Genomic DNA, 12,622 nt, shown 5'->3' with positions numbered 1-12,622 from the left:
AAAGTTAATTTAAATATTTCTAAATAGAATTTTCCAAATAATATATTTCTGGGCTTTAAAGTATTTATTTCCCAAACCCCACTGAGTTCTTTTCTTAAAATAACTGGAAGCTATCTATAATAGTGATTCCCAAACTGTTGTCCATGACCCACCAATAGTCCATGGAAAAATGACTGGTATCTTTATGCTGACTCTCCTCCTTCTAAATTGCATTAGTAGAAGCTAAAACATAGTTAATATTTTCCTAATTATTTTTCTAAGTAAGCAATTACTTTAGTGGCTGCAAAGATGTTATTCTCTCACCACAGTTAGGGGAAGGTGGTTATGCAAACATCAGTGGGAGAGAAGGTTGTTCAAGAAACAATTTCTTTCAAGATGTGGGTCACATGATGAGATTGAAGAACACTTGCTATATAACATGGTAACTCTTCTGAAAAAGCAGAAAAACTGAACTATTGCTTTAATTAGAATAATAGCACATTGAGGGGACTGGTAGCAAATATAAGTACATGTATTTCTTGTTCTTTAAAATATATTTATAAAAAATTACCAGGCAAATACTTTAAAAAATGTTCTTGTTTTGCTACTGATTTGGCCACTATCTTTGTGCTCTGTTTAATTATTTTGATCTGAAGAATCATTGTTTCATATCTGGTCATTTCAACTAGCATTTCCCCGAATTTTGGGAAAACTAACAGATATCTGCCCTATTTCTAAAAATGTATAATCTATTCTTTACAACAAATTAGTTGATGTCAGATTAGTGTAAAAACATTTTAAAACGAAGGATCTGACTTACTATGCCAGTATTGACACCATCCATACATTAAAATTGAACATTGAATCAGGAAAGCATTGGGTTAATATGTATAATGATTTGTTTCGTTTTCAGGTGTTTGGAGTGGATGACAGCCAGGATTATAATAGGCCTGTTATCAACGAGAACCAGAAAGATTTAGTAAAAGATTGGGCTATAAATTCTGCTACAGTAGTGCTGGAAGAAAAAAGACCACTGAGTACAACTGGATTTCTTGACACAGAGGTAGAATATAATTTTTGATGGTCTTCTTTTTTCTTCCAATAAAAGAGAGAGAGCACTAATAGTTGACCTGTGAGTGTTAAGCAGCTACCAAAGAAGTCTTTGCATACAAAGCATTAATTCAGGTCTCTATAGATTTGATTTTTCTCATCTCTGTTTTATTGTATTGTAGTTTTATCAAAACTTTTTCTGTTAGAGGTAGCTAAATTAAATCTTGAAGGCATTAAGCTTTGCTACCCTCTGCTTGCACTTGTGTGCAGTTATAGGAAATATAGCATGAGCAGTTAAGTGACCCACATAAGAAAGAAAGTATGAGTACTGAAAACAGGCATAGGGAAATACGGATGGACATCTTCTGGGTTGGAGCTCGCAAGTGAGGCCTGGCCTTTGAGAAGGCACTGATGTTAGATGTCTGAAAGGCAGTGTGGTTTTGTCAGTTAGGCAAAGGACGAGAAGTTCTAAACCTGTATATATAAATGTTATATCCATGTGACAGATGTTTGTCATACCTAATACTGGATTCCTGGATGGCATTCAGATACCACATTGCAGGGTGCAGTCTGATAAACTGAATAGACTAGAAATAGAACAGAATCAGTTTGATGCAGGATGATGAACTACATGACTCAAAGAAAGGGCACTACATCTGCCCTTAATTGCCTTGGCAGGACTTATGGTGAAATATGGTCCAGCAAGAGGTCAGTCCAAGTTTATTAAGTTCTTATTAATCAAGACCTTGATGCGTGTCTGTGTGCTTACCAGCTGCTAGTGCAACTAAGTTGTTTTTAGTTGCTAAGAAACTACTATAGCAGAATCTATCTTGTTTGGTGATATGCTAGTTACTGTGAGATCATGATGTTGACATATGTCATATATCTAAAATGTATGCTTGAAGAGTGACTGAGAATATTATTTTCATAATAGTTATGCCATAAGCCAAAATACAGTAGTTGTTAAAGAAGTTATTTTGTCCTGCTCCATTACTTTCAGCTGTAAATCCACTGACTTACTGTATTTTTTCCCTATTTCCTTTTCTTCAGCTTTCAGCTCCCTTGTGTCCTCTCCACCTTCCAATACTATCTAAAGAGGGGGACGAATAACTGCACACATGGCCAGTTGTTGTGTGTGTAATGTTCTCTGTGCTTGAGTTTCTAGGCTGGTGTTAGTTGATTTGCAGATAAAAGGGGATTATACCACAGTTATAATATGTATCTGATTTTAACCAATGCCAAAAGATACAGAATGAAGACTGACACTGTCTCTTAAACTGACTCCATTATGTCTGTTCATTTGATTACCTCACGCTGAATCCTCAGCTGTGACCAGGGAGTGTTGAGCACAGCTGAATAAGGAGCTGCAAAGGAATTGTTTATGGCTGCATACTCTTGGGGCTGTCGGCCATCCCCAGCTTGGTTTAGAGCAGCTTCAGAGCTGCTCCAAACTGTGCCAGTTAATAACTCTCTTCTAGGGGCCATAATGTTGGCCGGGGATCAGTCTCATCCCCTGTAACTCCAAACAGGTTCAAACTCCATCTATGCTGGAGTGGTCAGGAGAGGCTGGCATAGAGTCACCTATGTTGCTAAATGCCAGTTATGGATTCCCTCCTGTACAGGAGTCCTCATCTACCTGGTTAGGGCAGGTTTAAATCCCGTTCATGCTGCTGGAGTTTTAAAGTTTGGGTGTACTTTGGTTTGCAATATCAGATTGTCTCTTGATAGTCAGAATGCTTAGTAGAACTAGTAGGTTTGTAAATGTTTGGTGGAGATGGAGGGCTTTTGGCACAGCTTTATTTATGAGGCTATTCCAAGCCACAAAGGGTGATATCCGAGAAGGTGCAAAGTCACGAGAGGGTAAAGAATGCCAAGAGAATTGTCATAAGAGCATCTTGGATATACTGAATAGAGTCAGAATGAATGCAGGAAGAGATGAAGACAGATGTAGTTGGGGAAGGAGTTAAGGAAGGCTTTGAAAGTAGAAGTAGATTATACTTAAGCAAAAGAAAAACTAGTTCAAATTCAAGCATCTGGAGGATGGGAATATGATCATGGCAGTTTTTGGATGAATTAGAGAGAGGATTTCAGTATTTAAAGAATAAAGTTACCGGAATACATACTAAAACTGTTTTGGTATTAGAGAGGAAAAAAATAAACATATGTTTTGGAGACATAGTTGAAGAGGCAGGATGAGGCAAGGACCAAGACAGGGGTGGGCAAACTTTTTGGCCCGAGGTTCACATGGGGGTTACGAAACTGTATGGAGGGCCAGGTAGGGAAGGCTGTGCCTCCCTAAACAGCCTGGCCCCCGCCCCTAACCACCACCCCCCGGGACCCCACCGCCTATCCAACGCTTCCTGTCCCCTGACTGCCCCAACCCCTATCCACACCCCGGCCCCCTAACAGGCCCCCCCGGGACCCCACCCCCATCCAACCCCACCTGCTCCCTGTCCCCTAACTGCCCCAGGGATCCCCTGCCCTTTATCCAACCCTCCTTCCCTACCCCTTACCATGCTGCTCGGAGTAGCAGGAGCTCGCCGCCCGAACGAACGGAGCCAGCTGCGCTGCCCACGTAGCAGTGTAGCTGCAGGGGAGGGGCCAGGAGCTCAGGGGCTGAGCAGGACAGTCCCGTGGGCCGTAGTTTGCCCACCTCTGGACCAGGATATGAGAGTAGAATAAAAAGGAGAAGAGGGGAGGCGGGCTGGAAATAACACGTTGCAAATCTGGGTGATTGAAAGGATGAAAGTGGTGTCAGTAGCCATGCAGATGGCGAAGAAAGATTTTTAGGTGGAAAGATAATTTTGGTTTTAGATGTGTTAAGTTTGAAGTGCCTGTGATACATCAACAAGAAAATATACATCCAAATGAAGGTGTGGAATTAGTACCTTTTACTGAGGAGATTAGCAACCTTGTTTTCCATGGCAATGATTAAATATTCTGAGATTGGCTGAAATTGAGGGAGTGAATGGAACAAAATAAAACAGAATGGAGTGAGTGAAAGACTTGGATTGATTATATATAGTTTTTCTTAACTTAAAGCTATTGCATCTTAGTTCGTAATTATTGAATAAATAATGAACTGCTCATCCTCCGATTCCAACCATTCAATAAAAATATTTTAAAACACTCGTATTTTCTATATTAAACAGCAGCCACTTGCCACCAGAGGTCAGCATGATTTAAGGAAAAAAGCTAATGAAATTAGTTAAAACATTTAAGAGCGTAATTGTTTGGGAAATTAACAAGGTAAATTTTTTTATGAATTTGATTAATGTGAATACTTAACCAGTTTGAGATTAGGATTTATCTCTTTCACCCACACTTCGCACGTAATTTTCAGCAGATTACTTCAGACTAACCACAGTTTTGTAATATTTTACTTTGATACTAACATCATAAAATTTGTCTCTGCTCTTTTACTTCATGTTTTTCTTTTACTTTTTGCAAAAAATGGAAGCAGTCTTGTTAAAATTTTGGTACTCTACTTTCACGTTCACATGCACCAGTTTGTTGATATCATGGTCTTGCGCTGCTCTGAATCCCTATGTTCACTTTTTCTGCTCGCATAAAGTAATAGTATACAGCTAGTAAATATTCTGAGGTGTGAGTAAATATATTCTGTATGACTACTTAGCATATTGCATCCGTATTAGGTAGAACAAATGAATCACCATGTTTCGTACAAGTTTTATTTTTATCATTTATACTTGCTTTGCATTAACTCCTTGACCCTTCAAAACAAACCATTTGGATGTCAGTAAATTCTCTGATCCATTCCTATAGCCAAAGCACTCAGCCTGGAATCTCTGGTAGTTACCTTTTTTCCCTTTTGGTGAAAAGAACTGCTCTGGCATGATTTAAGATGTTCTACGTTATGTACTGAAGGAGTTTTTCAGTCCTGTCCTTTAAACCTGAAGCATGTCCGTAGCAACCCTTTGGTGTATAGTCCATAAATCTTACCTGAAGATATGCTGCTCTCTATGGAGTTTGGAGCTAAAAGTCACAGTAAGGGGTTATTTGATGCTCCAGTTCATTGGGGATGGAGGTAAAAGGAGTGAATAAGGGAAAGTTGGGTCAACATGAATAGCTTGAGCGATCAAAGTCTCAAATTTAAATCTGAAACTGTCTGAAAGACTAGTGTGGATTTGGAAACTCCTTATGCAATATAAGATGATGCTCAGAGAATATCTTGGTGATTTGGAAGTCTGAGAGGCTGTTGGTATGACTTCTTATAGGAATAACTATAGGTTAGGATTGGTAACTTTAGTTTTTTGATATATGTGTGCGTCGTAAGTCTTGTCCTATTGGATGTTTTCTACCATGGTAATGTATGTTAGACTTAAAAATAAAGCAATTTTGTAACTTTGACTTTTGGTAAGCTTTAAGAAGGAGGTGAAGCTGCCTAATGTGATGCCTTCACAACACAATACTGTAGCAGAGGTTTGGCAACATAACCTGTAGCCCTGAATACTACATAAAAGTAGGGGTTATATTTTGGCAGCATACCTAATTTAATTGTCTTCTGCAAGTAAAATATAAAGCTCCCTTGTTACAATTAATTTTGGGGTCTGTGAAAACTGACCATAATATCCTATTCCACAAACTGATAGAGTTCAGACTTCAGATAAAGGTGATTAAGTTCCTGGGTTTATGGAGAGTAAAAGCTGAGCTACACAGATTTCCCTTTAGCATATGGTTCACAGGTGGTTAATTGGACTCTACACCATATTTTGGCAGGAGTTCGTGTTGTAATAAAAATGATACTGTTTGTTAATGGGAACAGGAGAAAATGAAGTAAATAAAGTTTAGGGTAAACCAAAGAGGAAGATGAATCTTTAGATGTTAACAAAAGTCTCTTCAATTAGTCTTTAAATACTGCAAGTTCTTTATATAATTCTTATATACAATATATGAACTATTGTAGAAAGGGCTGTCATTCTTCTTGCCAACATTTTCTTCTCCATTGTGGCCAGTAATACACACAATTAAAGGAAATGAAAAATTGCCTTAATTTTCTATAGGTAGAACTGAAACTCATAACACTTGATTTTGAAAAGTGAATTCAGATTGCTGAAGTTTGTCTAATGGCAAAGATCCGGCTGATGGGTTCCTCCTGCATTTCACATTCCTAAAATAGTGTTGGAAGCTAGATTCATAACATTCTTTGCACTCTTTTGTGTTAGTGATGTCACCGTAGGGGCAATTCAGTACCCTGAATTCAAATCTTGACAATTGAACGAGAGAATGATTCAGTTGTTTTGTTCTTTAAAATGTATTATTTCTATGTGTGAAGTCTAACCATGTAAATGATTTGGGGTTTTAAACATTTGAAGAAGAATTGAGTGGATGGGCTGACTCAGAATTGTTAATAGAATATAGAATCTTTCACTTTAGACACTCAATAAAATAGTTTGCTGATATTTCCTAATGTCTCAGGACTGTCAGATGATTTAGATGAAATATGTAGGAATCTTAGTCCAGTTCCTAGTGGGAAAATGACCATCACAATAGACCCTAACTGACACTCTGATTGGAAGTGCCAAGAATTCAGTGGACAATGGAGATTCAGCTAAATTCTCAAGAGTGCAGGTAGCTCATCCAGATTCTTCATGAGGTATATTTGTGGGTGTCTCAGTTCCTCTACCTTAATCTATGATTACCACTGTTGTCTAGCTGGAGTTACCCATCTTCACTGGAGTTGTAAATTGTCAGTAAAATTGTTCTTTTAGACTCTTAAAGATGAATTCCCTGCACACAATTCCCTCTCCTCCTCCCCTTTTATCCATCCTATTAGTCTTCATTAACTTCAGTAGAGCCTTTGGAGATATGATTTTTGTTTGTTTATGTGAATGAGTGAGATGCACAGACAGTGATGCTGTGGTATGTTAGATGAAATAGCAGTATTATAGTTGCATATTTAGAGACCTTTTCCAGAATAATCTTAAATTATACAACAGTAAAATTAAATTGAGTCCTGTAATTCAACACATAGACATAAGGACATGTCCTGTATAGAAGCCTAATATTAAAAGTCTAAACTTTGATTAAAAAGGAGAGCTAAGTAAATAGAAATCAAAGCTATTCAAGCATAGTTTCTCTCAGGATACTATCTTTTATGACCCTGTTCTTTCCAGATCATTGATTCCTTACATTGACAACAGTGATACCTCTAAGACAATCCTGGTTATCTTGTAAACCCAATCGTTTAATTTTTATCCAAACTAAAAAATATCCTCAGCTTTCTTTGTTTTTGCTACAAAAATGCAATTATCTTTTGATTCATACATGAAGCTATATTATTAGACTTTAATGATACACTTTATTTATAATTTACAGAGCCAGATACCTTTTCCAGTCACTTCACATTTTCATGTTGAAACACAGTTCCAGACACCTTTATCTTCAGACAGTTATGTTTACATATGCTACTAATACCCTCTATTTTTTGAAGCCCTCCAACTTATCTGGCTTCTACAATCCTTAAACTAGTCTTCCAGTCAGGATCAATTTAATAGCTTCCCTTTTACTCTGGAGAAAATATCTGCCTTGCCCCTTCGTGGTTTTTTTTTTTTTCCCCTGGAAAAAATATAATTTTTGAGTGGTTAAAGCCTTCTGCTAGCTCTACCTTTTTCAACAACTTCCTCTAAGTTCAGGAATGAAATAATCTCATTTCACCTAGGCATATATTCTTCCCATAGTATATATTGTTTGAATGTTCATCACAGTAGAAAAATGTTGGGAACCACTGCCCAACCTGTAGTTGTTCTGCATCTGTCTAGAGCAATAAAGGATTTAAGACTGTCAATCCAGTATTAACATTAGGATTCTCCAAAATAAATTGAAATGAGTTCCTTTAATATTTGCACTTTCTATGAAAATAATTAAGATTTCAGACACATCTGAGTTTTGATAATATAACAGTTTATCAACTTTATATCACATATTTTTAAGCAAAATCTGCTGTTTCTTGTCCTATTCCTTTTTTTCTCAGGAAGGCTCTGCTGCATCTGGAAGTAAACGTTGGGTGTCTCAGTGGGCTAGTTTGGCTGCTAATCATACACAACATGACCAAGATGACCTAAGGTTGGAGTCCTCTGCACCTGCTCCTCTAGAAAATGGTAGGATAAGTTGTTGTCATCTTAATTTCTGTAGCAAAGACTATATGGAAGCGAAGGACTTAGTTACACAACTAGACAAATAGTTTAGTTATCACCAGTACAATAGATTCATCATTAGTTACATTTCTGTTAAGACTTTAAAAACAACCAAAAAAAAGCCCCTCGTAATTATATTTTAGTGTGATATTGAATTAGTCTTTATATTAGGGCTGTCAATTAATCACAGTTTTAATCACGCTGTTAAACAATAGAATACCAATTGAAATTTATTAACTATTTTTGGATGTTTTTCTACCTTTTTGAATATAACGATTTAAACTACAATATAAATTTAAATATAAAGTGTACAGTGCTCACTTTATATTATTTTTATTACACTGTATGTGCATTGTAAAAATGATAAAATAAATCGTATTTTTCAATACACCTCATACGAGTACCTTAATGCAATCTCTTTATCGTGAAAATGCAACTTACAAATGTCAGTTATTTTTTTTGTTACATAACTTCACTCAAAAACAAAACAATGTAAAACTTTAGAGCCTACAAATCCACTCAGTCCTACTTCTTATTCAGCCAATCGCTAAGAAAAACAAGTTTGTTTACATTTATGGGAAATAATGCTACCTATGTCTTATTTCAAATGTCACCAGAACAGGCATTCGCATGGCACTTTTGTAGCGAACATTGCAAGGTATTTACATGCCAGATATGCTAAACATTCGTATGCCCCTTCATGCTCCGGCCACCATTCCAGAGGATATGCTTCCATACTGATGATGCTTGTTAAAAAATAATGTGTTAATTAAATTTTGACTGAACTCTTTGGAGGAGAATAGTATGTCTCCTGCTCTGTGTTACCAGCATTCTGCCATGCATTTTGTATTCTAGCAGTCTGGGATGGTGACCTAGCACATGTTGTTCATTTTAAGAACACTTTCACTGCAGATTTGGCAAAACGCAAAGAAGGTACCCAAGTGAGATTTCTAAAGATAGCTACAGTACTCAAACCAAGGTTTAAGAATCTGAGGTGCCTTCTAAAATCTGAGAGGGATAAGGTGTGGAGCATGCTTTCAGAAGTCTTAAAAGAGCAACACTCCGATGCGGAAACTACAGAACCCGACCCACCAAAAAAGAAAATCAACCTTCTGCTCGTGGCATCTGACTCAGATGATGAAAATGAACATGCGTCAGTCCACACTGTTTTGGATTATCAAGCAGAACCCATCATCAGCATGGACGCATGTCCTCTGGAATGGAGGTTGAAGCATGAAGGGACATACGAATCTTTAGCACATCTGGCATTAAATATCTTGCAACGCCGGCTACAACAGTGCCATGCAAACACCCATTCTCACTTTCAGATGACATTGTAAACAAGAAGTGGGCAGCATTGTCTCCTGCAAATGTAAACAAACTTGCTTGTCTGAGTGACTGGCTGAACAAGAAATAGGACTGAGTGCACTTGTAAGCTCTCCACTTTTACATTGTTTTATTTTTAATGCAATTATTTTTTGTACATATTTCTACATTTGTATGTTCCACTTTCAGTATTTGTAATCAAAAATAAATATAAACTGAGCACTGTAGTCTTTGTGTTCTGAGTTGTAATCAAAATCAATATATTTGAAAATGTAGAAAATAGATGGTATTCTATTATTGTTTAACAATGCAATTAATCGCAATTCATTTTTTTAATCTCTTAACAGCCCTACTTTATATTAATGATAAAATAGGCCGAACACTATAAAAAGAGTTTATTGGTACCGATATTGGGAAAATACAAAAGGAGATATTCATTTAAGCTTCCATTTGGATACGCTTGTCAAATCTTTTTATTAGTACAGTATATATCCCTTCCCATTGAGCTTTAGTGGACTGAACAGTAAACAATCAATCTGAAACTTCAACTGTACAATCCAGCTAAACATTCTAAGCATAATTTGATGTTGCTATCATCAGAATCCCTATGCAGTTGCCAAACCACATTATCCTGTCACTTCTGAGTGGCAAGTGTTCAGGCTCCCTCCTTCTTTTATTAACAACTTTGCCAGACGACTTGTTTATTTGAATATGCTGTTCCTTATGTTGTGCATTAAAATGTATATCTGACTGTGAAGGAGGTGATCCCTTTGTTTACTTTCTCTTCTTTTCATCTTTATTTGTAAAAGTTCAATGCAGAACACAGGGTTGATTATTTAAACACAGATACTTGAAAACCAAAGGTTCTAAGTGCAAGGTTTATAAGGTTATAAATGTAAAATTCTGCCCAGGTTTCTTTTTGTTCTTTGTTTTATGGTGCTAGCACAATTGAGGCTTCATCCGTGACTAGAGCTCTTAAACGCTGTGATGATAATGATGTATTTAAATTCTTACGGTAAATATTACATATTTATATATGCATTACTGGAAAATGGACTGGAAATCACAAGACGATATAGTCTCCCTGAGTTTTCCAACTATTGAAATGAGCATACTGTTAATTGACTAGGAACTCATTAGCTACTACTCCAGTGCTTTAGCTGTGTTGCTGTCCTGCAATCCAGGCATATCTTTTTTTCTTTTTTTTGGTCGTTCATGACAACTTCGTTGCTAGTGACACAGAAATGAATGTAATATCAAAATTCCACCCTAAAGCAATGCTGCTTTCCCAAAGGCACAGTATTCTCCTGCAATCATGGTGGCTGCAATGCAAGGATAATATCTTGGAGGAATTTTCTGCTGGGTTAATTTAGGAGTTGGTGTGCATGACTTCATTATGAAAAATGTCTGACTTCTTTGGTCTCAGATAACTACAGAAAGATATTAAAAATAGAAGTATTTAGCACCTGGTATTCCACAACACACACTACCAGCAACTAGCACATTTGCAAAGGGTAGTGTCCAGAGAGCTGTTACTGGAAATGCTGAGTTAAATGAATATTTCTCTCTACTTTTACTGTAGTTAATATTTATTGTAGAAATGTCTAAATATATATTCTTCTTTGAGTGCTGCTCCCTATGAGTCCAGAAATTTTTCAGCATTCATTGACCCACGTATGCACAGTGGCTTCCCTCATACTCAAAGAGTAGAAGAGGCAGTAGAAGAGGATCGATGCCTCTCCAGTTCCTTCTTGCCGCCCCATGGCCTGAGTCAGAATCATGTCTTCCTTCACTCCATGCATTACCTGTAAAGTAAACTCATTGTAAATAGGTTTAAATTTTAGCTTAGTAGTTATAGTTAGTATACCATTCGGGGGAAATCCTCCCCAGTCCCAAAACTATGGACCTGCAGAAATGTTGGAGATTTTTTCCCTGCTGTGGTACCCACAGGGATGGCTCAAACACCTTCTGTCACCACATTGCACGCTGGTAAAAGAGAGCGGAGCTGCCCCCGATGCACCTCAGTTCCTTCTTACCCCCAGTGACAGTTGTCAGAACAATCCAGACTTGTTAATTCAAGTGCTTTCCTCTCTCCTTTCTCTATAAAGATCCTATTTGTTGTAGATTAGTGGTTTCTTAGTTATAGTTAGTTTAGACAATTTTAGTGCTAGATTTCCATTTTTGGGATTTTTTTTTTTACCACTTTTTATCTTTTGGTACCAATATCAGTACCAGAACAATGCCTCATTCAGTGGGATTTAAGTCCTCCTGGACCTGTGCAAAGTCCATACTGGTCAGCAATCCACATCTGGCCTGCTTAAAATGTTTGGGGGAATCCCATGTTAGTAACAAATGTTACATTTGCAAAGATTCAAGCCCTGCTCAAAAAAAAACAGGGTGGGGAGGCTTGTGTGCTTGCCTAAGGACGCAGCACTTTGACTCCTGTTGGAATTATCACATGGAGAAATTGCCCCAAGTTTATCAACATCGATACAGGGCGCTTCATTGGAGATGCTGTCTGGTCCTTAGGATCATTCCCTCATACTGAAGAAAAGGCTTAGGCCTTTCTCAAGTTCAGTTCCTTGCTCAACTGAGTCAGTCCTGAAGCCAGACAGAGGCAGACACTCGAAGTGTTCAGGGGAGAGACCCTGCTTGAACGCTTTGTCTCCCGAAAGGATTGTCACCTCCAGAGTCTGTGCCAGGTCTGTCAAGGTCATCCCCTGAAAACTCTCAGCTAGGAACAATTACCTGGCTAAGTGGAAGCACTTCAGCAGAAGTGGGCACCCCGGACTATCTTCTAGATCTAAAACAGAGTTTGACTATTAGATGTACAAGGATGTATATGATAGTTATTTCAGCCTTCCACATCTTGATGGGTAATAGATCCCTTTTCTCAACCCATTGTCACCTGATTCCTGAAGGGCTTGGTCAGATTATAGCCACATATACGAGACCCCATCCCTCAAGATCTGAATTTAGTCCTAACAAAATTGATAGGGCCTCCCTTCAAGCCCCTTGCCACTTTCCTTAAAGGTAGCATTTTTGGTGACTATTACCTCAGGCAGAAGGGTGGGCAAGTTGAGAGCTTTGGTACAGGTTTTTATAAGGAT

At 37.7% G+C, this 12,622-nt stretch overlaps 1 protein-coding gene across 8 annotated transcripts in view; it reads left to right on the top strand.

Moving 5' to 3' along the window:
• CEP170 (centrosomal protein 170) overlaps positions 1-12,622 on the top strand; it is a 181,973-nt gene that overhangs the window by 117,150 nt on the left and 52,201 nt on the right. For 7 of the 8 annotated variants that reach the window (XM_073338241.2, XM_073338248.2, XM_073338240.2 and 4 more), the window contains 2 exons: positions 893-1,042; positions 8,024-8,150. In XM_073338241.2, coding sequence (XP_073194342.1) covers positions 893-1,042; positions 8,024-8,150 — 277 coding nt within the window. The remainder of the gene's footprint in view (positions 1-892; positions 1,043-8,023; positions 8,151-12,622) is intronic. The other variant, XM_073338246.2, reaches the window with a different exon arrangement.

The sequence above is a fragment of the Lepidochelys kempii genome, chromosome 3, assembly GCF_965140285.1.
Source record: "Lepidochelys kempii isolate rLepKem1 chromosome 3, rLepKem1.hap1, whole genome shotgun sequence".
In the NCBI taxonomy this organism is placed as follows: Eukaryota; Metazoa; Chordata; order Testudines; family Cheloniidae; genus Lepidochelys; species Lepidochelys kempii.
The sequence above is the reverse complement of the archived record's forward strand: the minus strand, read 5'-3'. Positions and strand labels throughout refer to the sequence as shown.